At 38.0% G+C, this 26,557-nt stretch overlaps 2 protein-coding genes and 1 long non-coding RNA gene across 9 annotated transcripts; 1 reads left to right on the top strand and 2 right to left on the bottom strand.

Annotated features, from left to right (window-relative positions):
• gpr18 (G protein-coupled receptor 18) lies at nt 1-6,408 on the bottom strand. Of its 2 annotated transcripts, none has more exons than XM_047370932.1 (3): nt 6,033-6,408; nt 4,597-4,642; nt 1-2,518 (listed from the first exon to the last, which is right to left on the bottom strand). In XM_047370932.1, the coding sequence occupies exon 3, from the start codon at nt 2,515-2,517 to the stop codon at nt 1,501-1,503; it is 1,017 nt and encodes a 338-aa protein (XP_047226888.1). In that variant the 5' UTR covers nt 2,518; nt 4,597-4,642; nt 6,033-6,408; the 3' UTR covers nt 1-1,500. The 2 variants fall into 2 exon arrangements, with proteins under 2 accessions (XP_047226888.1, XP_047226887.1); XM_047370931.1 differs by lacking the exon at nt 6,033-6,408 and adding an exon at nt 5,273-5,409.
• LOC124871546 lies at nt 5,585-13,777 on the top strand. The gene is made up of 3 exons (XR_007039042.1): nt 5,585-5,898; nt 7,919-8,008; nt 10,784-13,777. It is a non-coding gene; the product is annotated as an uncharacterized LOC124871546 (long non-coding RNA).
• On the bottom strand, nt 13,513-26,557 carry gpr183a (G protein-coupled receptor 183a). Of its 6 annotated transcripts, XM_047370928.1 has the most exons (6): nt 26,436-26,557; nt 17,017-17,132; nt 16,637-16,740; nt 16,419-16,502; nt 14,327-15,451; nt 13,513-13,757 (listed from the first exon to the last, which is right to left on the bottom strand). In XM_047370928.1, the coding sequence occupies exons 5-6, from the start codon at nt 15,426-15,428 to the stop codon at nt 13,699-13,701; spliced, it is 1,161 nt and encodes a 386-aa protein (XP_047226884.1). In that variant the 5' UTR covers nt 15,429-15,451; nt 16,419-16,502; nt 16,637-16,740; nt 17,017-17,132; nt 26,436-26,557; the 3' UTR covers nt 13,513-13,698. The 6 variants fall into 6 exon arrangements, with proteins under 6 accessions (XP_047226884.1, XP_047226883.1, XP_047226882.1 ...); XM_047370927.1 differs by lacking the exon at nt 16,637-16,740; XM_047370926.1 differs by lacking the exon at nt 16,637-16,740 and having other exon boundaries at nt 17,017-17,147; nt 26,436-26,550.

The raw sequence follows: 26,557 nt of genomic DNA, 5'->3' as shown, positions 1-26,557 counted from the left end.
TATATTTCCTTAACTTTTATTTCTTTCAAGAAAAACAATACTTATGTTTTTACTTAAAAAGATATCAGGAAAATATATTTGGTGCTCACTACCATTTTTTTCATAAAACTGTTGTGTTCAGGTGGGGACCTAAGAAGTACCTCATTAAGTGAAATGATGTGTGCTTGTGTTGGAATTGAATGTAGAGTTACTGATTTTGGAAAAATCTTGTGGTGGTCTCTTCAGTGTATCCTCTGAAATGTATTGTATTTTTGCACTAGATTTTTTTTATTCCCAGCCTATATTTGGGATGATCAACATAAAGTAAGTCTTTGCACGTCTAAAGTTTGTGCAAGAAATCCCAACATTTAAAATGTTTATTTTGTGTTATCTGCAAGCCTCTCCTTATGCCACATATTTCAGATCTGACTTCAGTACTTGTATCTGAGAAAGACATTTGGAAAAAAATTCATGTTTTACCTGATGCAGAAACCTGAAACTGAAACATAATTGTGCTGAAAAAGGTTTCGGTTTTAAGGTTGAGGTTGCAGTAAATCTTGTAAATAGCCTCTCTGACATTTCTTGAGCATGTTACTGTAAATGCACTCCAAGCAACTAAATCATTTAACACCTAATCAATACTTTTCACATTGGACCATAAACATGCTTTAGTCCGATTCCTGGTTGAGGAAGCTGTTATGACTGTTGTTAACTGGAAAAAAAGATGAACTATTGCTTTTCTGACTGTAAATGTAAGAAAGGTAAATGTTTTGGGTGAAGCACCAGAGACAAAATTATTTCGATGTCAACTTTGCGAAAGTTTTAAAAACCTCTGTGTGTGTGGAGATCTCGCAGGTGGAAGGAGTCTAAGCTGTGCCATGCTGCCATCACCTGGTCGGTTCCTTTAAAACAGCCTTTGGAGCAACCTTTACTGTCAGTGCTGTATGTTGTAATTGCATCCTGTCTCAAGTGGTCGGTCTTAAACTCATCCAAAATGAAATGGCAGAAGTCAAACACATGTGGAGTATTTGCAAGGCAAATAGATGACATCATGCATCACTCATGGCTAGATTCTCCCCCGCCGCCTTTGCAGAGCTGAGATGCTGAAGAGAAAGGACCTTTAAAAATGTGGTGCAGCAACCAAGCATCAACCTTGAACAACCCACTGCTGCTTCCTGTGGAGCATTTCAGACCCTTCAATGCTCCTTTCTTGAGGTTTCGATGCTTGTGCACAACTACTGCATACTATGTTTCAAACAGTTATAATTTCACCTGAGCCACAGAAGCTTTATTTATCAGAGAAGTAAAAGGCACGGAAAACAACTCAAGTCTCATGGGTGAGTCAATCAGCTCTGAACACAGATGTTTTCGCCACAACATCAGCACTCCCATACTGTGAGTGTAAATTGCACTTGGAAAATTAATTGCAGTTTCTTGGTCCTTCAGGTAATTATACATAAACAGTAAACAGTGATGCATCTAGTGTGCATATTGTTGGTACAGTATCTGTGCCACAAAGTTTCATATCATTGCACTGGTTAGGTTGCTCAGCGACCTGACGCTTCCTGTTTGCGTGTGCCGGCTCTTTCGCCTGACGCTACGCAGGTAGTTCCTGTACAGGATCACGCTTATCACCCTGTCCTGGAACTGCTTGGAGACGATGTAATATAAGATGATGTCCAAGACCGTGCTCAGATTCATCAGGAATGTGGTGAAGACGGCCCATGTGTTGAAGCCCCCATCCTCTTCGTTCCCCACCAGGCGGAGGACTAAACAGATGTGGAAAGGCACGAAGCACACCAGCACCTGGACAATGAGAGTGATGATGATCCGGATGGACTTCTCCTTCACTTTCGGCTTAAGTTTAGAGGTGCGCCCATGGATTAGATTGTCCACAATCACAAAATAGCAGCCAATCATGATACATATGGGGACCAGGAAGAAGAAGATGAGTCTAACGAAGTTGACGGCGTTCTCACGGCGCATGTAGATGATGTCCTGCATCTTGATGCAGGTAGTGTAGTTGGAGATCTGATCAGGATCATCCTGAGTGAAGAGCAGGGGTACACTGCTGCCCAGAGTCATGACCCACACCCCCAAATTTCCCACCACTGCCTTTGGGACATTTCTCAGCTCCTTGCCGTGCTTCGGCTGAACGATGGCCATGTAGCGGTCAGCGCTAATCAGAGCGAAGAGCCACAGAGCCATGCAGGGGTAGAAGATGGTCAGAGCTGCCGTTATCCGGCAGAAAACATCTCCAAAGGGCCAGTAGTCCTGTTGGAGGTAAACCATCCTGAAGGGCAGGAGCAAAATGAAGGTGAGGTCCATAAGCGCCACGTTGATCATGTAGACGGTGACCGAGCTTCTCTTCTTGGTGGTCAAGGCAAAAACCCACAAGGCAGTGAAGTTAACTATGACTCCTATGACAAAGACGAAGCTGTAGAAGACCAGGCCGACAATGCGGTACTCGAAGGGGCCTTGCTCCGTCTTCACAGCGAGATGATCCACAGACATGTTGGAGTTTAGATCCAGCGTCATGCTGAAAAAACAGAAAGTCTAAAGTCACAATTCAACTTTTGAGGAAAATGTAAACAAAACTGTTTTAAATAATTATTTACATATATATTAGGAAATAGTGTAACAACTAAATATTTAAATAAAGATAGCTAAAATGATACACTCGTTATTTATATCGACCGTGTGTTTTAGGAATAGCGGGCTTTGTTGGATTATGTAAAGTAATCAGTAACAGTGGAAAGGGAAGTGTTCCTTAACAATGAAAGCCTGACAACTAGACATGCAAAGTTTTAAAAATGTTTGCAATTTAAACTAAATCAATATGAAACAGTTCATATCTGTGAGATAAAATGCTATTTGGAGCATATTGAAGGTCCATGTTTTCACAAAGACTGTTGTGAAGTATGTTGCAGTTTTCTACAGCCAAACATCAGCTTTACTACACTGGCAACTGTATTAAATTCGCCTGGTCAGTAGCGACCTGTCAGTGTGCTGTAAGCCCACCAAGAGCCAAGAGTATATGACCTCGTTCTAGCACAGGTCAGGAACAATAACTTCTCAGAACCTCTCAGAACCTTGTTTCAAAGAATCTGGACCTTCCCTTTAAGGTCAGACTGTATTTTTTAGTAGAAATTATTGCTTGAGCTTCACGACAACAGAAGACATTTCTAGGCCCCTACCTCCCTAACATGGATATTTAATAAAACTGAGATGTTCTGTTGTGTTTATGCTTTCTGTCAGCAGGCAGAGTTTGTTTTGGTAAATGCAGAGATTTTAATAAACGGCTTCCCAATGTGTAAAGGGATGTGTCTTGCTGTGTACTGATTCTGTTTTCGCTAAGCTTCAAATGTAAACCCAAGAGGTTGTATGACTGAAGGAAAAGACTAAGATGCTCAAAAAAAGGTTTTGGAAGAATCTATAGACTAGCATTGCTTCAGCCATGCTTAGGAGCTTCTTGTTTTGAGTTTTGATCTCTTCTATGTGGATTTTAAGGCCACCTACTGGTGTATAATAAGTATTACAACATTTCTGAATGGAATCCCTGCTGACATTAATGCTAATAATACTAATAATAAGTTATTTTGTAAGAAATACGTTTTTCAAAACGTTTTTTATAAGTAGAAACTTTTAAAACTGTGTATGTGTGGACTGGATATTCAGCGATGATTAGAAAACAATGACTTAAAGGCCCACTTTACACAGCCTGTTTTTGCTTTCTGTTCTAGAAACCAGAACAAAAATGGACCTGTTTTTTAAAGGTGTTGTTTTCCACACCTTTCTCTCTTTCCTGACTCTGTTTTTGCAACACCCAGGATTTCTTTCCTTTTAATTTAAACGTTGTTAATACTGATTTTATCATCAAGCGCTGGTGAAATGCTGGGGTTGTTTTTCAATCCTAAAGGCCTTGTTAATATGTTATTATTTTCAAAGGTGAATGAAAAAAAATCCATACATGACAAAATGGTCAGAGGTGTAGCAAGCTCATTGCCCCGGTGAACACTTTTTACTACATCCTCATACAAGAACAAAACCACCATGTAGATAAAAACAACACATGAAAAAAGAACACACAACCATATCTTGTTTTAGACAGATCCGAACTGTCCTGTGTTCTGGTGAATTGATGTTTTATTTAATACTTGTTTCAATGTCCAAAAATGGAGAAGAGAAGTGAAATTGTCATACAGCTAAACACGTCTCAGTTTTTTTTTTTTTACTTTAATATGCATTCTTTAGAGGGATTAATCAGTTAAATCAATTTTTACTGGAACACTGTATTTAAATAGTTTGCAAATATTTTATACATATATACATAAACAAATCTGATACAAAATCTGTGGCGGCAGGTAAATATTAGGGGGATGGCAAGATGCCTTACAACCTCAGCGACTTACAGCTCTTCACCAAAGATAAATCATTAATACAAGTGGAATGGCACAAAAAGTTGGTCAGCAGTTAAGGGTTTGATTGTTGTGATGCCAATAGAGATTTTTCCACTAATTATTGAGAAGGGCATACAAATATTTAACATGCATTTTTTTACATGAAAATGTTACAACAACAACAACAAAAACCCACAAAAGACTGATTTACACTTACCTATGTTGAAGGTAGTTATTTAGTTATTTGTCCAAATTGGTAAAATCTACAACAGAAAATTGACAGAAAAACAATTATTAAAATGTTTTCTCTCAGTTTAGTCAGCTTTACTGTCATGGAGGACAAAAAAAGATCAGATTTCCCAAAGACACTGATTAAAATAGAAAATTGCTGCCTCTAAATATGAAAATGTTGTGTGTTTTACATTTTGGAGAACATGACAGTCATTATAATACTTATTTTCTTATGCTGGGAGGCTGGACTGTAAGGACTACGTGTAACTGAAACTACAACTGAATTTTAATTTGAAAAGAAATAAGCCAAACTTCAAAAAAAGAATATATATATATACAGAAATTCACTTTAGTTATGGTAATCAATGTGTCAGGAAAGTTTGTTTACCAACAAAACTTTACGCTTTCACTTTTTTGTCCTGTTTTGTACTTATTTGAACAGAAATACACAATTTATATGCTGTGTTACCCAATAAAAGTGATAAAAAGGCAGATGAATTAAAGCTGTAAGCACAAACACACATGTAATTGATATCAGCATGAGAACATACGTTGAGGATGTGCTATTAAACCATGTCTGCCATTAATCTGTCCCCTCATCAACCTAAATGAACAAAACCAGCAAGAACAAGGCAACCGTGGCCACAAAAGGCCAAACTTACCGCATGCATCAAACAATTATCCTGATAAGCTCCTGTCAACACATTTGTGAAGCGAAAGTGACTTCTTTCTAGATATGCCTGAACTCTTACAGTCAAAACAGGGAAGCGAATGCGTTTATCAGAGGCTAGGGGTGGTGAGGCTGCATGCTGTGTAAAGCCCCTCATCACTTCCTGTGTGCTCTAGCCTCTGTACTTTTACATTACGTTTTACAGTACAAGCGTGGTCGGAACAGAAAAAGGGTTGGAAAAAAAAAAAAAAAAAAACAGAGAGAGGCTGCAGCTTTTCCACAGCACGCAATTACACCCCCTTAAAGAAAATGATGTGCCATTAGAAGTGGGAGTGTGTTTGGCAGGCAGAGAGATGGCAGATTTAGGGCGAGTTATTGATTGGAAAAGTGGGGTCTGTCACAGCACATTAGTTCTCAGGGGAGTAATCCACAGCAGGTTGCTGCGAGAAGCATCTGCTGCCGGAGAGAAGTAATTAAAAACAGGATGTTGAGGCAGTTGCCATATAAACAGGAAATAAGACGGTGGTAATAGACACTTCACGCTGATGCTGTGAGATGGTTTTACATCGCGTCGACTTTAATGGATGCAGAGCGCATGCTTCAGGTGAAACTCTCAAGGTCAGCCTGCGCCCGGATTGAATGCAGATTAATGCGTGTGATTAATTTGTGTTTGAGCCGCTAACAGCCATAAATTACCACGTCTGGAGCAAAGAACATGAAGCAATAAAATAACTTCTCTCCGCTGCACTTACTGTTACTTTCAGTTCCCGTTATAGTGGATATGAAACAAACCATGTTGTTAAAGACCACTTCCTAATTTCTGCCTCTATAGACACACGGCCCCTGTATCCGACCTTGGTGCGATACTACATCAGAAACCAGAAGCTTCTCAACTGTTCATAACTAAGATCGCAAAACAAACCAAACTTTATCGCTGAATTTCAACACCATCGCTTGTATCATTCAGTCTTATTCTTATTCCCGAGAAATAATTATCCGTCGGCTCGTCCTCTTGATGCGTCTTAAAAATCTCGGAGCAGATGGTGCTTGGCGTTCATTGCAATATGTTGTTATGACAACAGTCAGTGTGATGCTTTCCTCTCTTTGATACTTGTCATGTTGCCTCAGTAAGTCTTCCACTCCTCACAAAATGCTCCTGTAAATGATCTCTATAATAGGCAGTATGTTTGTGTGCATGCAGTTATTTAGTTGCTAAATAAATATTGTACTTTTATGGATTTTTTTTTTTAAGTTAAAAGTTTTTGAAAGGAAGAATTAAAAGACGGGACTTCATTTAGATACAGGTGTTTATAGGAGGCTCATTTTCTTTGTTGTTTCATCACCTTTTAAACCTGATGTACACTGTCCTCTAGAGGCTGAGATGAAATATTACACATTTTTCTTTCGAGTTATGATACAATCAATTTCACATTTTATTTTTAGCCGGTTTTGCTGTTACTGTTATTAAATTTTAGTATTTGCTTGACGATGTAATCATGTTCCAGGGTGATTATACACTGTGTAAAAAGCCTCAAAAATCATTATTTAATTATTCAATTGGGAGATTATGCCATGTTAAAAAAGTATTTGTTTTGAACAGAATCCCTGGCGGAAAAAGTGTTATCAACCTTTGATTTTAACAGTTTGTAAAACCATATTCTACCAATAGGATATCACTCTGTGTTTTTCTTTAGGGTTGGACCATACAAGGATTGGAACCTTCAACCATTCCTCTTTTGTTGTATGTACGAACTTGGCAATAAAGCTGATTCTGATTTAACAATCTCTCTAGATCATCCACAGTCCTTGGTCCTCTCTTATGCACTCTTCTCTTCAGTTCAACCCTCAGATTAAGGTGAAACAATTCAGATTTTGTGTTTGGTAAATTATTAGTGGGTTGATTCAGCCATATGTTTAGGGTCTTTATCCTAATGTCGACCCATTTTACTGGTTTTCTGGCATAATCCAACCAGATTTCTATTATGATCTCTCTAGCAGAGAATTCATTGCTTTTAGAAGAGCAATAGGCCCACAGTGCTTTTACACGTATTCATTATTTGTTTTATGCCAGACCCATCTGGAGCATTTGTTGGAGAATGGCTCAGTCCAAGTCTTACCTGACCAAAGTACAAAGTTCCAGTTTAAACCCCAGCACATTTTGGAAAACATTTCTATTTCTGATGGAAGCTAGAGTAAAGGCTTTTTTTCTTTCATACATCCCAAACTACTGGTTGGGCTCTAGAAGTGGGTATAATGGTTTGTATGGAGACTTGGTGACCTCAAGAAGCTTTGCTGCAGTTCTCTAACAGTGAACTTACCTTCCTCACTATCCTACTCAATGACCGATAGCAAAATAAATAAAGCATCTTATCAGCGTAGCGGCCGGTGGCTAAAAGAAATGCAATTATACATAAACATATTTGTACTCAAGGTAAACCAAATATTCACAGTCTGCTATATAAACTGCTTAAGTTTAGAAATATATCCAAGAAAACAGCTTTACATTTTGCTCCAAAAATACGTAAAAAGCCATCAGCAGATGCAAAACACTTTAGCAATGACAACTAAAATAAAAAATCATATTCTGCCAATGTCAGATTGTGAAAGTGCATCCATCAATGATTCTGTGTTTTTTCAGGGTCTCCTATCCGCTCAACCCCCCAGTCAGCTGAAGCAGAAGTCCGTTCACACTGAACCTTGTTCTCATTAAGGTTTCTACCTGTTAAAAGTGAGTGGCTCATTTCCACCATTTCCACATACTGACCTGGGAGGAGGGATTGCTGCAAGGTCAATGTCTTGATAGAATCAACCAGGCTGACTCAGACAGATAACTTTTTACCAACTGACATTGAATGATCATGAGAATTTGACTTCATATTATTAGAATCAAAATCAAGATGGGCGGCTCGCAATTGTTTCTGAATGTTGCATTCTGATTAGATTGCTCCATTCAATGAAGAATCAATCAATCAAGATCAATCAATCATTTCCGCTGCTTGTGTCAGGGTTGGGGAACATTTCATATACATCTAAACTATTTATAGAAAAAGATTAATGAGACATAATTCAGTCAGTCAGTCATTTTCTACCGCTTATTCCATAGTGGGTCACGGGGGAGCTGGTGCCTATCTCCGGCAGTCTATGGGCAAGAGGCAGGGTACACCCTGGACAAGTTGCCAGTCCATCGCAGGGCAACACACAAACAACCATGCACACACTCATTCATACACCTAAGGGCAATTTAGAGAGACCAATTAACCTAACAGACATGTCTTTGGACTGTGGGAGGAAGCCAGAGTACCCGGTGAGAACCCATGCATGCACAGGGAGAGAACATGCAAACTCCATGCAGAAAGACCCCTGGTTGGGAATTGAACACAGGACCTTCTTGCTGCAAGGCAGCAGTGCTACCAACTGCGCCACCGTGCAGCCCGAGACATAATTCAATTCAATTCAATTCAAAGATACTTTATTGATCCCCGAGGGGAAATTAGAATTCCAGTACAACCCATCCAAACAGACATCATGACACAAGACAAAGGGGGGACGGGTCACTGGGTCTTATGTTTGTGTCAGCTTTTATCTCTGAATTCTTCCACTTAAAGAAGTCCCATTTTACCTCGGTTAAAAACCTGAACACATGTGATCGCCCTGATTGGATTTCAAAAATGTAATTCTAAAATTAAGCTGTCTGTTTATTTTCATATCATTTCTTTATTAAATTGTAGCATAATGCAGTATTTTGAGTTAAATAGCTTGCTGCTGATTAGGCTGCACATTCTGGCCACAGTATAAAAACAAAACTACCTAATATTACTGCTTTTCACTTGTCTGCACTTTTTTCTCTTCAACTTAGCTCCAGAAGTAATGATGCAGTAATTAAGAAACTGTGTCAACAGCATATTAATTTAAATCACTGTTGGACAACTAGTTACTGTTATTCAAACTATTCTAAATGTTTAAATCAAATATGAAAGGGGCCCCAAAATAAATCTTTCTTAGGCCTTTATATAACCTTGGGCCACCTCTGCTGTGAAACCAAATATTTTAGCACCAGAAAGCTGAAAAGCAGCTGTCATATCATTTAAAACATGGGATATTTTAATACATCTTCTGCTTCTTTTTAGTTTCAGACTGTTCCTTTAAAAAAGCAGGTTCACCAAATCCCCAAAGACGAGACGATAGAGAGAAGGCGATAAAGCAGATGGCAATTATATGTGTGAAATGCAGTGTTTACTCCAAACAAAGCAGCTAGACTATCAGCAAGAGACACATTTGAACAAAAGCAAACAAAAAACAGAATAAAAGCAAGCTTACAAAAAGGTCAAGATATTAGACACATAACAACACACTGCTGTGGACCACGCTTGTTTACCTTTAATAAACATTTGTACGTAATAACTGGTCCAGATGGCTCAGTTAAGGAACAGTATCAGTAAAATAAACTGTTTAACCGTTTTAGAATACTGGAAGTGATTATAAAATGGGAACAGAAGTTGAAAAACTGTTTTCTGTTTTCTTGGCACCCCTAATGACAGCTACATTCAGTATCTTTGACTGAAACAATAGGTTTGCACACCAAAAACTTTAATCAAATCTAAATAGACTTTATTAATTTATTATGAGTTTAAAAACTTTACATGCACATGCTATATAGTTTGCAATCTTTCTTTTTTCACTTTTTATTCCTGCTTTCTCTGTAAGACCACCTAACTTTCCTCTTATAGGTCTTCACAAATTCCTGGCTGGTGTTATGTAAAAGACCACATTTTGGGGTCATGTTTGTGAAAAAGATCCTTAAATATACAGTCATGATAAAAATGAAGGTATGTTTCAAGTCGAAGCATAGCATTGCAAGCTATGATAAGTATGATCTGCTGCTTACCAGGTAACATTATTCCATGTCTAACCTCAACTGAACAAAAAAACAGAAAACAAAAATGTAATTTATTTTTAAAAATTAGGTAAAGACATGAAAAAAATGCAGTGTTAAAAGCCAACCTAAACCTGCCTAATTATCTACCTCGCAAGAGAAACAATATATGTAAATACATTTGTACATTAAATATATAATGGATTAATGCTATTTCTAACATTATAGGGGGCTTAGAAGATTTTAGCCACCTAAAATATACTTAATGACGCACCAAAAACAAATGCCTACATCTATTTTACATTGGGTAAAGTTTTTAACATTCAGATACAAATGTCTTTTAACTTACCCCTTCTTTTTTATCAACTGCATTTCAAGAAACACAGTAAGCAAAAAGGTGTTTTACGAGAAAAAAAGGATTATTTGATCCTCAACCCACTTGATGATTACTGCCATATTATTAACCTTCCAAAATTTGTTCTGTGATTTCATCTTTGCGTTCATATTTCCTTGAAAATAAAGTCAAAAAATATTTTCGTAACAGAACAGATTGAGTACATCTGTTTAGTGGAAACTGAGAATTTTCCCACATGTACCTGTGGTGACATTTTACCAACTTTTTTTTTTCAGGTGCAGTTCAACCACAATATCAGATATGATCTCTGGTTGTTTTTTCTTTTCATCTTTCTGTTCAGTTTCTTTGAAACAAATGAGCTCATGCAAATGCAGTGTAGTAAACCAGATGTTAGTGCTGATATGAGTAATCATCTGAGATGGCAGTCATCACCAGCTCTTTCTGTTTACATTGGGGCATTTTGCTCCTAATATATGTGAAATGGAAACAATGCTACAAAGTGAACTTAAAGTTCGGTTTTGAATTTTACAGAGCTTTAAGTGAACATTGGGATTTTACTATGTGATACAAAGTAGTTCATAATGGTAATGTAAAAGAAAAAAGATACATGGTTTTCAACGTTTGTTATAAACAGAAATCTAAAACGTGTGGTCTGTGTTCATCTCTCTGTACTCTGATACCCCTAAATAACATTGTGTTCAGCTAATTGCCGTTGGAAGTCACCTAATTAATAAATAGCGTCAATCTGTGAGAAATTTTGTCTCAGTATGAATCCTGTTGTTTTGTAAAGGCCTTAGAGGTCCATTATGTCACAACTTGTGAGTTTGTAGCACCAAACCTGTCATGATCTGAGGGTATTTGAGTTTTGTTTTGGACCTTGTTCATGATTGTCTTCCATGTGGTGCTTTGGTTCATTTATTTTAAGTTTAGTTTCTTGTTCCAATGTTTTCTAGGTGACACTTTAGCTCCTTATTTATTCTTGTATTTTGTTCATCGTGCATTTTAGTTTATGTTCTGTAAGATCTTCCTTTGGTTAGATTGTTTTATTGCTTCTCTGTTCAGCCCATTCATGTCCTTGTTTCCACTCCCTGCCTCAGTCAGCTTGAAATAAGCTTCATCTGTTCCACCTGCACTTTGCCAATTAGTCTCCTATCTTCACCTGTACATATACTCCTCTGGTCTGTTCATTCCTTGCTGGATCATTATATCACTGTCACCCATGTCAAGTCTGTCTGGGGCGGTTGCTACACCAAAGCCTTGGTTCCATGTTCAGCCCTCCTCATGCCTGCTTGTAAGTTTTCTTTTATTTTGTATTAAACGTTGTTATTTCACATCTGCTCCTGCCTGTCTGTATGTGGGTCATACTCCTGAAACCAGTTCGACAAAACCAAAGTGCAGACAGGAGTTTGAGATTGTAGGAACCAAAATATCATTTTGTAACATTGTTTATTATTGTGTATGATGATTGTGTACCAGTTCTACATTTGGATATTTCATTAACAGTAAGTCACTTTTTCCTATGTTTTTGTGTAAAAGTGGCCTCTAGTGGATGTACTTGAAGATTGTCGGAAAATGATAAATGGCCTGCACTTGTGTAGCTCTTAATCAAGTCCAAAGACTCCAAAGCGCCTTACACTACCATCAGCCTTCCACCCATTCATACACACATTCACAAGCTGACAGTGGTAAGCTACATTGTAGCCCTGGGGCAGACTGGCAGCAGTGAGGCTGCCAAACAATCATTGCCACACTGACCACAATCAGCAGGCAAGGCAGTTAAAGTGTCTTACACAACAACTGAGATGAACGGAGCGGAGGTTCACACTTGCAACCCACTGGATGTGTAGGATGAACACCTACCACCATTTATCAGACTTTGTGTGGATGGTTGCAAGTATTTCTAGAATTCATTAAAGAAACATGCACCATAGGAAACTACGGAACAGGAACGTGTCAATTAAAAACCAAACCAATGGAATTGAACCAGAAGAAACTGGTTTCTTTGACCAATAACTTCTTTGACTTGAACTTCAAAGTGTAAAGAAACCACTACAAGCATGAAGATGAATGATTTAATGAAAATCAAACACAAGGTTGCGGGCAAAATATGATGAGAACAGGAAAAGAAACTGGACAGGATAAAACATAAGAAACCAGCAAGGAACAATGAAAACCAGAAAGCTGAAAGGCTGAGGAGGAGTGAAGAGTGAGATTGAAGCCATGTGAGTCTAATCAGAGGAATGCTGAACAGCTGAGGAAGAGTACTGAGCTGGGAAACTGAGGGAAGGTAAATAATAAACAGAGAAGATGACTGACATAGGACTCCAAAGCAAAATGCAGAGAGAACAAAAGCAAATGATTTATTTAAGAAACTAAACTGAATGAACTACATGGCAAGTCCCTAACAACAATGATGCACAACACAGAAAAATGAACTGATTATAAGAAGACCTCTCTGACAATAACAGACAGCCCAGAAATGATCAGAAAACAAACAACAGAAAAGCAACATACAAACACCAACGGATTATATGTTGGAGAACATCAGTGAACAAACAGGATTATGAAGACCAAGAAATACAACAGAAAAGTCAGAGATAAAGTTGTGGAGCAGTTTAAAACGGGGTTGTGTTATGAACCAATATCCCAAGCTTTAAACATCTCACAGAGCACTGTTCAGTGCATTGATGGAGCACTCACCAGAGACCTAGCCAAGAAGCTCATGGTAATGCCTAGAAGAAAGCCACTGTCTAATGAAAACCGAGTTTGCAGTTGACCACGAGCTAGGTAGGGACACAGCAAACGTGGAAAAAAAAAACAGACCCATTCCCATTGTTAAATGAAGTAATGGCAGAAGGCTTTGCAACATCCAGAATGTACAGAATTTCAGAAAAAATCTTTTCCTGCTTTGCTGCAGATTAACATGTTTAAAGTCTCAAAATCTACAGCTAGTAATTCTTTAATAAACAGTTGTGTCACTATTGCTGGAAAGGGGAAACAGGCATTTGCACTTTATGAAGACTTTCTTTTATTTTACACAATTTTCAAATATAACAGAGACATAGCCAGATGATATTATTTATAAAAATTCTTACAATATGACACCATGTTTTATTTATGTTAAAAAGATACAAAACACAACAGGATACTTGCTGTACAGTAGGGGTCAATGACTTCATGAAGAACCATCTCAGATTCTGTGAGAGGAATCCTTATTTGTGAATGAGTTGGGTATAAACGAGTCGAAATCTGAGATTGGGGATTGGAAAGGTTAGAGGTAAAAAAAAAAGTCTTCAGATCATTAACTTGGCAAATTTAAACATTTGTTAGACTAAAAAGTTTCAGATGCTCAACAAGCAATTGTTTCTAAAGTAGAAGGTGAGTGTGTATCAGAACTCATCTGCTTTATCAATTTTGTTCTTTAAATCACCACTGTGAGGATAAGGTTTGATGTGATGTTGGGTTATCATCATGAGAAGCATTCATTGTCAGGCTTTAGTCTATTGTTAAATTAGGCTTTTAATAATAAAATGTAATAATAACGGGATAACCTTCTTTTTTTATGGAGCTGCAAACATCTTTATGCTCATTTGGTGCTTTATGCTCATGGTATACCATAGTATAGTAACATATGAATTGTTGTTTAAATTAACACACTGTAATTTAAATAAAAAAAAACGTAAAAAAAAATGTACTATACATCAGTTGGTTCAGATGTGGCCTCCTGCTGTCCATCAGTACTTTGTTTTAGGAACTGTTTATGGTAAAAGAGGTACTTTCAGACATTTAAGTCCTGTCATTTTTCCACAGTTCCTTACTTTGATCGTGTTCATGTGATTTCCTTTCCATGAGTCTCTCGCTGTTGGGCTGCATCTTATTCCCTTCAATGAAGTCCTTGGAGGAGCCTTCGGGTGACGTCCTGACTGCACTGGAGAAAGAAATGCTGACCTGCCTCTTCAGCAGCTTCAGGAGTTTCCTTTTGTATCCCTTACAGGCGAAAAAGTAAATGAATGGATCCAAGCAGGAGTTGAAGTTCATCAGACAGACCGTGATGTGCAGTGACACCTGAAAAGCCGTGAGGTCTGCACAGTCAGGGTCAGATACCAGCTTGCGGATCATGTACTGCAGGATGTCGATGTGGTAGGGGCTGAAGCAGATGACAAACACCACAGATACGCAGCAGATCACTCCAATGGCCTTGCGACTGCGGCCAGACTTTTCTGTTAGGTGGTTTTTCTTGGCTGTGAGGTGCAGCTTTGAGATTAAGAAGGAGTAACAGACTAGTATGGTGACCACAGGGATGATAAAACCCAGAAAGACTGCGCCGATGAGCATAGTGGCAATATTATGCACCTTTTCAAAGTTGGGGTATTCCATACAAGTGGTGAAGTTCTGAGGCTCCTTATTGGTCAATTCTATTCCAAGGAGGGGGAGGGTCTGCGCCAGAACCAACAACCAGACACCAATACAGATGTAGCGGACATTAGTGACTTTCCTGAATTTGGCAAAGCGCAGAGGCAAGACCACGGCGATAAAGCGGTCCACACTGAGGCAGGTCATGAAGTTGACCCCAGCGTAGGTGTTGATGTAGAAGACTAAGCCTGAGATCTTACAGAGAACCTCGCCCAGAGACCAGTTGAAGCCCTGAGCATAATACAAAATTCTCAGGGGCAAACAGAGAGTGAACAGGATGTCAGAGATAACCAAGTTGAGAGAGTACAAAGTGGTGGAGTTCATCTTCTTTAGGTTGACACGGATGACGTGGAGGGCAAGGCCGTTGCCAAGCAAACCCACAGAGAAAACAACACAGTAGAAAAGAGGTATGAAGACCCGAGCGTATTTATGGTGGTCGTACAGGGTGTCACACGTTGTGCTGTTGGGTATAACAGCCATGCTAGCAGGCGCAGATGCAGAACCCATCTGCAAGTTTCAGGAACCGGTAACTGAAAAAAAGAAGCATACATTTTTGTTAAACTCAAGGTTATAACATGCCAACATATGTTTTTTTTTTTTTTTATGAACCTCATGATACAGGAAACCAAATCAGAGCTAGATACTCAGCATGCACTAAAAAATTAAACTAATGTCCTGTACAACCTCCGCAAGATAACTTATGCAAATTTACAACTTTAACGCCTTTGCTCTCAGAGAGGAAGTCAAGAAACTGTGGGTTTTTTTCATTTTTCCTTTTCTGACAAACAATAACTGGAAAATGACATTTTCTAGAAGTTTCAAACCGTTATACGTTTTCATGTATTTGGATAAAAGGATCTTTAAGAAAAAGAAAAGGATTTACCTTATGTATAACATCAGTATAGAAAGTTTTATTTTAATAATTTTATTGAAGTTGTAAGACATTTGAAATAGGAACTTTGATTATAAATTGGTACTCTAGAATTGAGGCCAGAAATAGTTGAAATAGTAGTTTCAAGCAAATAAACTCAGTTTATGAAAACTAACATAAAAAAGACAAAGCTTTGCTGGCCTGTCTGAGTTAATTTGTTAGAGAACAGTGCCATCTTGTGGAATTTTTGTGTTTGTGCAAAACAACCCTAAATTATGTTGGCATGGCATTTTTTGGCATGGTTTTACCATGAAATGTGATTTGAAATTCAACAGTTAAAGATTAAATTCAAATTTAAAATATAAAAGTAAAAGATTAAAATGGATTGGTTACTGTTTAAAGCCCTGAATTGCATTTCTTTTTACTAAAGTTAGCACACATCCGTTCATTCTGAATTGTACAGAAAAAAAGAACAACAAAGGCAAAAAAAGAACAAAAAAGGCAATAACTAATATAGTTATAAACATTTAGCAATAAACAAGGCTAAAACAATGAGTATCACAGTGGATCTAATCACCACATTTGACTCAGACTTTTTATGCATTTGATTTGCCTTTCTGACTTACTGAGAAAACCCAGGTCTTTGGTATTTGTAGCAAAAAGTGAGTCAAAGGAAGTAGAAAATATCTTTACGATGACTCTGCATGCATCTGCAAAATACAGAAAAACAGCGAATTGTTAAGTGACACGGCCTTGGGTGTGAGGAAGCTGACTTCCCTGCGGTGCTGAAGGCACAGAATTAGGCAATGGAAAGTAACATTGTTTGAGCCAGAGTAACAATCACCTCTGGGATATTCGTTTTTGATCTAGTTCAGTGAAGAAACGTGCTTCCTGGTCCAGAAATAAAAGCAAGCGCAGTGGCATTGTTTCTCAGATGATGTTATCCACCTGAATAACATGCTCAATTTAGAACTTTAAAGATAGAGGTCAGTTTCAGAGAGTGGCAAATATAGTTCATGTTAATATAAAATGAGAGACCGATTAAAAAACATTTTCTAATAAAGATTTAAAAAAAAGCTGATATATTATGTTTCATTTAGCAGTCTATCTGTAAGTAAGTAGTTATTTGGCAATAAAAGTGAGCCAGTTCTTATTTGATGAGTAGAAGTACACTTTTACTACATGTTAACTGTAGTAACCATAAAGTTTGGACATAAGGCTTACCTCACAGATGGAAAATGCTCCTTTATAGATTCACCAACATCACCTGGATCCACTGAATGTTTGTCCAAAGTTGATCAGCTCCAATTAGTTGCCCAAACTCACAGCAGTCCCACTCTCTGGTGTGAAAACAACTTGACATTCAGAAATCAAGATTAATATCTGCTGCCAGTAACCATAGTGACAAAATATCCTGTAGTAGCTCCCTCTGTTTCTCTCTCTCTCTCTCTCTCTCTCTCTCTCTGTCTCTCTCTCCTCACTTGCCACCTCTCTGACATTTGTGAGGTTATCATAGATGCTATCTCCCCTCTCTTATAGGTAAAAACCTTTTGGGGGAGACTACAAAAAAACCTGGTGATGCTCAGATCTGCTAAGTGGTTTCAAGACGTGGTCAGTCATTGATCCAAATCTAGAGAACAGAAAATCTATGGTTTCATACAGCCTGCTGTGCCATGTGTGCACCAAGAGGAGGAAGTGGCTTCAGTCAGAAGGCTGACTCTGTCCAATTTTGTTTTTTCAAATAATTTTTTTTTTTTTTTTTTGAACAGTTTGTACTATTGAGGTGATTTCAAAACATTATTTTAAGACTTTAACACACCACTCTTTGACAACACCATCACATGCAATGTGGCAGAAAAACAGGGAAGTTCCCCGTTACCTCAGAAACAGACTGCATTTGTATTGATGATTTGAGCTGAGTGGTACGATCAAAGGCAGATTATTTTGCACCTTTTGTTGGCATGGTTATGAAATAATTGATTCCCCTGGAATATGTCATAGATTAATCACTGTTTGTGGTAAATTAGTATATAAACCCGAAACCTTGATACTTACAAGAAACAAAACTTAACCGCTGGTTGATTTATGCTTCAGTTCAGACCCACACAAATAGGAGTGCTAGAGTTTGATGCTTAGACTAAGTTAATGATGCATTTATGAGCACCAGTACATACAAAGTAATTAAATGCACTGCTGTCATTGGCTCACACTGAGCTAGAAGAAGTATGGTGGTAGTTATAAGTAAATGTTGGAACAAAAATGTGTTGTAAAATCAACTCTTCACATCTCACAGTTTCAGATCTTCAGTGGTGTCTGGTGATTGAAAAGCAAAATGTCTTTCCATATGGTCGGCTGCTTGCTTCAGTCATGATTTAGGTTACTGAAGGCAATAATCAAGATTTTAAAACAAAAATTAAACAAGAGGATTATCTGCATGCCTTGCATCGAGAAGGCATTCAAATATGGCATGGTTTTTCCGTGTGATGAGTTCTCCCCATGCATAAGTAGGGCTCCTCCAGGTGCTGAAACACTTGTTAATTGGGCACTTCTAAATTCCCTTAGTCGTGAGTCTGTGTGTACATGGTTCTCTGTGCTGTGGTTTTCTATTTTTGCCTGGTGATTGATTTTTGACTTTTCCAGAGTGTGCAATGCCTCTTGCCCCTTGATCACTGGAGATAGACAGCAATTGCCTACAACCCAGTGATCACTAAGAAGTTAGAGGAAATAGATAGAAGGAGGATTTTCTGCAAAAGAGTCCTTGAAGAAAGCTAAGTTTCAAAGTTGGAGTGCGACATGGAACTATGAACATTATCAAAGGAATTTCCAGAAGAAAACCAAAAAATAAATCATTAGCCAAACTGATAAAAAAACATTGCACGTTTACAGATCCAAGGATTAGATGTTTCCAATATCTATCCATTTACTATACCCCCCTTCATCCTTGTAAGGTTGCGGGGCTGCTGGTGCCTATTTTCAGCAATCTGAAGGCAGGGTACGCTCTCTGGACAGGCCACCACTCCATTACAAGGGCATCACACGACAAACAACTATAACTGCACACACACTCCAAGGCAAACTCAGAGAGACCTATTAACCTAAAATCTCCGCCTTTGAACTGTGGGAGGAAGCCAGAGTAACCCAAGTGCTAACTAATAACAGTTAACTCGATGAACCGCATCAGAAAAATAACAGGAGAAAAACTGGACAACATGGGTTATACCTGGAGACTCCAACACTTCCTAAGAATCTAAGAATCATGAATGTACCAGAGGCTGCAGTGGCCAGCAAAGATGTTCTGGAGATTGGTGCTGAATGAAGCTCTAGAGGGTGACCTGCTGGATGTGCAGACTGGACAGGAACCCATGCAGGGCAAACCGATTTATTTACTCCCGCAACCAATAGCCTTCCAAAATGAATTCAAGCTTTCCACACTTGCCTTGAAAGTAATTTCTGTCTCTGCACCAAGCCATTTACATTCAAAGATCTGGGCGTGTGCCACTTTGGCCAAAGATAATTTCTAGCATTGCAATCCTATTAAAAAAAATATGTTGTCATTCGTTAACAACTAGCTAACTATGTTCAAAAGGTTTATAAATACTGAACAACAATAAAAACACATTTTTTTATGCCTAACTCCTTCAGTGCCCCGTCATCACACACATGAGTGCACGGGCTCTTTTCCCGTTCTGTGCTGCATTGATTTTACTGAAACATGTGAGGACTTTAAATCACTAAAGCCACAAACACACAGAAAACTGAAAACAGCTAAAGTAAATTATAGCAAAACATTGAATTTTCAGTGCTCATTTGTTCAACTTCAATAAAGTGTAGAATTATGCATGCAAATAATGTGTTACTACAAACTATATTTACCCTACTATTTTTACCCAGGATGACTTGTGTACAAGTTTTTTTTAACACCTTTAAATATCTCCCACCCTTTTAAGCAGGTGCTAAGACATGCTCTGAAAAAAGATTTTTACATTGCTGGCATTTGCAAGTTGCACATGAATATCTTTATCGTTTTTTCCAAATAGGTTTACTAGAACCACCCACAATTTACCCTGAGCAGGTGCGGTAAAGACAAATTATTATGCTGAAGAGAACATTTTATCTTTTAAAAAGAGAACTTTTTAAAACATATCTCAACATGAACCTTCTACCACAAAGCTCTTTTGTTCAAAACAACTCCGTCTGTGAGGCAGAGGAAGCAGTTGAACTTCCTCATGGCCTGGCCATGTGGTTCTGACTCATGGAGGCTCAGACGGCTGGATCACACCCATTGCTGACAGATAACCCAAGAAAAACTTGGTTGGCTCTGTTATTTGACAAAGACAATGGGACGCTCCACCAACAATACTCGCATACAATGTTTCAATGCAGTTTTTGCAAATATTAAGACTTTTTTACTAAAGGAACTATATTTGTAAAACAAATGAACTAAATGCATGATCTAAGGACTGCCAATTGGATTATGGCTCCTTTGTGGTTCCCTTGGACCCTTTGATAATCTGTTGTCTGCACATCCTGCATTTGATAAAGGAAGTTTACAGAGAGAGAAAAAAAAAACGCCTTAAAAAGGATATCCTCTTGTGTTGAAACCTAAAGGTATGCATAAGGCATGGACAACATGGTGTTTGAGCTGCCTCTAGTATCAGCACATTATAAATTAGGGCATTTAGGCCCATCGCAGCCAGGAGCAAAGATTTAAAACAGAGTGATTGCAAAAGGCAATTAGAAAGATAAAAAAATTTATTTCTTCCATTACTTAAAGGAAACAGCCTGCTTTCTCACATATTGATAACAGGCTTGTTAATAAACGCTAGAATAATCTGATAGCAGGTTTTTCCGATGTTTTATTATTTTTTTTCTACTACGCGGCTTTCAGATATGATTGCAACAGAACAGGAAACTTCTGTGGCACAAGATCTTGTTAAAAAAAAGCTGTTACAAAACTCACATTAGCCAATGTGAAATATTTGTTTATTTGCTGCAATATAGCTATTAAAACAAAAGGCCAACATGTAGGTTTGTAACTAGAGACATTGAGCCTGTTTCCTGAGGCTTAGTGCTTCTTCTTTTGTGGTGAGAAAAAACTGGCAGTATGAAATGTGCATATTCACACCTCCCAGTTCTTGTCTCAATGATCGAAAATGTTCAATAATGCTGGTATGAACATCGTCAAACATCTGTGCCTCCTGTAGTCAACAATCGGACCCAAAAAAAAAAAAAAAAGAAACAGCTCAGTGGTGGACCGCAGGCTTTTTACGATGGCAGCCATGTCCCAGTTACACCATGGGTTGATGGAACAGGATATGCTGAAATGATAACATTTAATTACAAAAACATCCTGTTTTCCACTATGTTCACAGAATGAAATAATTTTAAGTCATCATGCTCCGAACCAGTGTTCTGATGTACAGCGCTGTTCTCTGGCATCTGAGAGATATTGCATCTGCTGAGGGTTGAGTTCTTTACACAGTTTTCAGTGTGTACACTAAACATTTCTGCTACAACATGAGTAGGTCACAGGATGGCAGCAGTGTTATTTATTTTATTTACCTCATTCGCAAAATTTAAAGGCTGAATTAAAATGTCATGTTAGGTTAACTTTTTTTTTTTATGGAGCATGTTTACCTTTTGTTTGGTCTGGGAATTAATATCCACTGCTTGGACATAATCTGAATCATCTGCAAAACATGCATCTCTTCTATTTCATATCTATACAATAAAAAAAACTAAATTGTAGCATAAAACTGAATCTTAAAGAATTCTTACAAGCTCAGTCATGGGGTGGAACGATGTATTTCTCCAGCCTCCATTTGGCATAAGGTGGGGGACAACCTGGACCGATCTCCAGTCCATCACTGATTTATGTTACATCGTTTCAAGATTTTTGTGCCTATTTAGTTAAAATTATGATTTTTTCCATTCAAAAGCACATTTTTGTCATTCAAAACAAATCTAACTTAAATATTTAGTATCACTTAGAGTAGTTACCTTAAAAAATGTTTTTTCTTTTGACAGCAGAATGGTTGTAAAGTCTTAATATTGCTGCACTTCATTGTGTGGCCTGTGCCAAAAACATGTCCTGTCGCTGAATCAGCCAAGAGTTGCTCGTCTCTAACCCCCAGTTCTTCCTCTGTATGATCTGGCCCTTACCAACGTTTTCTGATCACCACAGAAAAAAACAGACACAATGTTTTTCGCTTTCAAAATCACTAGTTTTACCTGTTTCATATCGGCTATGTAACCGAGAGTCTCAGCTGATCCACAGCAGCTCACAATGAGCGGGCTCAGTGCATCAACATATGTAGCAACACGTTCATTTGAGAAAACAATGACAAAGTCAGTAACTATCTGCACAAAAGTGATAAAATGTAAAAATATGTTTACATGTTTGCCTTTACTGCTAAAATATGTCGGAATTCGAATTGTTTACAACTAAGAAGAATTCCACATATTGCCACTTAAGAAAAAATGTTAAAAAAGCTATTTAATGGTGAGAAATAATGTAACAGACGTATCCATTTAGATGTGTTGAAACAAGAGGCCGGTTGAGATTTTGAACCAAGTAGGCAAGTAAGAGAACTTCAATCTGAGTGGCTCTACTGCCTCGTTATTTTGTGGAGTTTGCATGTTTTCTTTGTCCTTGTCATATTTGTTTCTGGGTCTTCCTCTAACAGTGTAAAAGCATGCATGTAGTAGAATCAATGACTTTAAAGTGACCATATTTAATTCAGTTTTTGATACAGTTTAATTATATCATGTTGAACCACAACAAATGTCTCAATAGAAAAAGATCAAGTTTATATGCAGGAACATGCAGCCAAACAATGCAGTCAAAGGTTAAAGGTTTGCTGCTAAAAGAGACCCAGCTAATCGCAGCAAACTATTCATTTTGCAGCAATCACTCATTCTTAGCATGCGTGTGATCACAGTATATGTAACTCTTTATGCACAAACTTATTTAGTCTATTGTGTCTTCAAGTTTGATTGTCAACAGTCACTGCTGGGTTAGGCCCATGCCTCCACAACCCTAAACAAAGTATATTAATTTGGTAAATAAATGTTAGGAAACCTAAAAAAGGCTGTTTCCTGTTTGAAACCGAAACAGGTTTAGTATAGAAAATAACTTGATTTGTGTCATGAATGTACCGCAGTGCTGGTACAGTTATGCAAAAGTGTTACGCAATGCAAAAATGGTCACTTAAAAGAAGAAAAAACCTTTTTAGGGCACTGTAGCCCTGATAAAATGCTTGTTAAAAAAATAAGCTTACACAAAAAAGAGAAAACAGTTATTGTTGAGAGAAGTTCACAACTCTTAAATCTGGTTTCACCTTATCCTTATTATTCAACATATAATGCTTGCCATGTTGTGGTTATTAAAAGGAAACAAACACATGACTTGAATGGACCTTTATTGCTCAAAAACCCTTTATTGTGACTGAATTAAAATCATTCTGCTAAGAAGGGAGTGCAAAAGAATCTCTAGTGATGTAAAAGACTCTTCAAAAGACTGATGACAGTTTTTGCAACCAAGTAATGTACCAGTTAAAAAGGAAAGACTGAGTCATTCACATCATCCCAAATGAAATATTGTATCATTAGAAAATACAGCATTATTTGACTATGTCTAATTTTTTTAAGAAGGTAAAATTATGCTCCAACTATATAGCCAGACAATAAAAAAAATGTTTTTAAATACTGTGCATTTTAGGATTAACAACTTTCTTAATCACCAGTTTTTTATTTATTTATTTATTTTTATTTAACCTTTATTTAACCAGGAAAATCCCATTGAGATTTACCAATCTCTTTTTCAAGGGAGTCCTGGCCAAGGCAGTGGCAAAAATCAACACATTAAAAACAATTTACATCAACAGTTTCATGAGACAATTACAACCCATTCCTTCAATTTCCAGTCTTTTTATAAAATGTTCCATGTTGTGAGGGCAAAATACTGAAATGCCACCTTACCAGCCTCTGTGCAAACACTTGGTATAGACAGTAGCAGTGATTTTTGAGAGCGTAAAGAATACAGTCCAGCCGCTCTTGATTGAATACATTCACAGAGATATGGGGAGAGCAGACCCAGAATACCCTTATAAATGAACATATGCCAATGAGTCAGTCTACGAGTCTCTAATGCTGGCCAAACCACGCGTGTGTAAAGTTCACAATGATGTGTGCAAGGCTTACAGTTTGTGATAAACTGCAAAGAGGCATGATAAACAGCTTCTAATGGTTTTAATACTTGTGCTGGAGCATTCATATAAATAAGATCACCATAATCCAAAATGGGTCAAAACGTTACTGCTACTAGTTTCTTCTTTGCATTCAAAGAGAAACATATTTTATTTATAAAATAGAAGCCGATTTTCAGTCTCAGTTTTAACTCATGCAAAGCATTCGCCAATTGTGGTGTAAACCGAGGATTATCTCTACCTTTGATTATAATTTTTTTAAAGGGGGCATGCTTATTAACAACAACCATAAAACAGTCATAGAAAAAAATGACCAAGCTGTTTCAACAACTGGAATGAGGTCAGTTTTATTCCACTGGCACTTATAAAGATCATGATAAAACACCTGTTCATTGAAATGTTTTAAATCTCTTTTTACAATGCCTGGTTTCCATTTTTCCATCTTAGTATTTCTAACAGTGGCCACGACACAGTGGTCACTGAGAGCATTGCAGAAAAGATGAGCAATATTTTTGTGGGGTATTTGTTAATATCAGATCAATCAGGGTGGACTTTAAGAGACACTTATTATTTGGACGAGTGGGAAGCTCAATTAATTGGGTGTAAAATCATCAGAATTTGGACTAAGCCAGTAGGTTTCCAATTAGTATAGTTTAATTTGAATCAAGCAGACGGAGGCCTATAGCATCCCCCAACATTCACATATAAACCCCTAGCAATTTCAATCTTAAGCAATAAAAATTCAAATTGTTCACTAAGAGATTCAGCTTATAACAAATTTACCCGGAGGGATGAATTTATATAAATGGCAACCCCCCACCTTTGGATGGTCTGTCAACACAATTAATTTGAAAGCCATTTATGCAAACATCATTATCAGATACAGATTTGTTTAGCCAGGTTTCAGAGATTACCACTATATCTGTTCCCGTTGATTTTACCCAGATTCAGACTTGGACAATTTTACGTAATAGACTACGAATTTGACACTGAGTTCAAGAAAACAAGACCTAAAATCAGATGGAGTTTGAACCTCTGGGCCAGGGTTTGATTGTATGTTTCCAGATATTAAACATAATAATTAATTACCTTTCTAAAACTGTAAGATGTTGCGTTTTCCACAAGGTTTCAATTGAAAATAACATGATAGAAGTTTCATTAAGTGAAAAATAATCATATAAAATTGAGAGACTAAGAAGTTGACCTTTGAGCAAAGGTCGTGAAACAAACACATCTTTAAGTTTCCATATTGGCATTCTGTACATTAAGGCAGTTGATTTGTCATAATCATAGTTCACATCAACCTGGACATGTGCAGAAGTATGAACATTCAATTGTTGTCCAAAATTGGAGAGTTCTTCATAATTGTTGTAGAGGATATGACAACTGAGCAGAAGGCACAACAATTCCCCTGAAAAATGCATACTTAAATAGTAAGTCATACCAGATTAAAAACAGTAGTTTTTTTTTATGGTGAAATTGCAGTCAAGAGCTATCAGCCAGACAATGCAGGCCCTGGGTAAAGGAGCAACTAGCAGCCAAGAAATGTAGGCCTACGGAGGACCAGTACCAGGATGGAAAACAAAAAAAAACAAAAAACAAAAAATACAGCTAGCAGCCAGGCAGTGCAGGTCCAAGATGAAATAGCAGTTAACAGTCAGCCCCAGGGTAGAGGAGCAGCTAGCAGCCAGGCAGTGCAGGCCCAAGGTGGAAAAACAGTTAAAAGCCAGGCCCAGGATAGAAGGACAGCTGGTAACCAGACAGTACAAATCCAGGGTTGAGGAGCACCCCCGTGATAAAGGAGCAACCAGTAGCCAGGCAATACAGGCCCAAGATGGAGAGCGGCTATTAGCCAGGCCCAGGAAGAAAGAACAGCTAGCAGGCGGGCCCAGGACAGAAAGGCAACCAGCAGCCAGGCAGTGCAAGCCCAGGTGGAGGAGCAGCCCTGGGACGGAGGAACAGCCAACAGCCAGGCAGCAAAAGGCCCAGAATGGAGGAGCGGCCAACGGGCTAGCACTACATATCCAGGGTCAAAAACCAAGAGTCCAGAACAATCCAAACTATGATATTAAACGCTCAGAAGGTTGGACTTAGCAGCTAAAATAACACAATTGTTTTTGTCTAAAACCACAATTAAACACTTTTAAAATACATTTAAAGTAAGACGTGCTTGAGAAGACATGCTTCTCAGAGCAGCACGGTGCATCAGTGACCTGCCTCCATCTTGGATTCAAATGTGTCATTGGAGTTGAGTTGACATCCGTGACATCTCTAACTTGATCAGTACTCTCTGCACTGGCTCACTTTGTATCACATTTAGATCAGAATAGGGTTTCATGTCTTTTGTCCCCATATTGTCATGGTGAGTTTGGCGGTAGGTCCCAAATGCAGAGTAGAGTGGTACTAAAAAAGGGTTTAATGAAAAAATTCACTTACAGATGACTAGGTACAGAAACTCAGGTAGGATGAAGCACATGAAAATCCAGGCAACAGACATGGAAAGAATCAGGACTGGACCAGGGCAAAAACACAGGGTAAGTAATGAGGTGTTAATGGAA

The sequence above is a fragment of the Girardinichthys multiradiatus genome, chromosome 7 (assembly GCF_021462225.1).
Source record: "Girardinichthys multiradiatus isolate DD_20200921_A chromosome 7, DD_fGirMul_XY1, whole genome shotgun sequence".
NCBI classification, from domain to species: domain Eukaryota; kingdom Metazoa; phylum Chordata; class Actinopteri; order Cyprinodontiformes; family Goodeidae; genus Girardinichthys; species Girardinichthys multiradiatus.
This window is presented reverse-complemented; position numbering and strand designations above follow the sequence as displayed.

Bases quoted from the DNA above. Each gene is read 5' to 3' on its own strand.
- gpr18 (XM_047370932.1), bottom strand. From the start codon at position 2,517: ATGACGCTGGATCTAAACTCCAACATGTCTGTGGATCATCTCGCTGTG.
- gpr183a (XM_047370928.1), bottom strand. From the start codon at position 15,428: ATGGGTTCTGCATCTGCGCCTGCTAGCATGGCTGTTATACCCAACAGC. The intron at 13,758-14,326 runs GTAAGGAACTGT...CCCCAATCTCAG, and splicing joins ATCACATGAACACGATCAAA to ATTTCGACTCGTTTATACCC.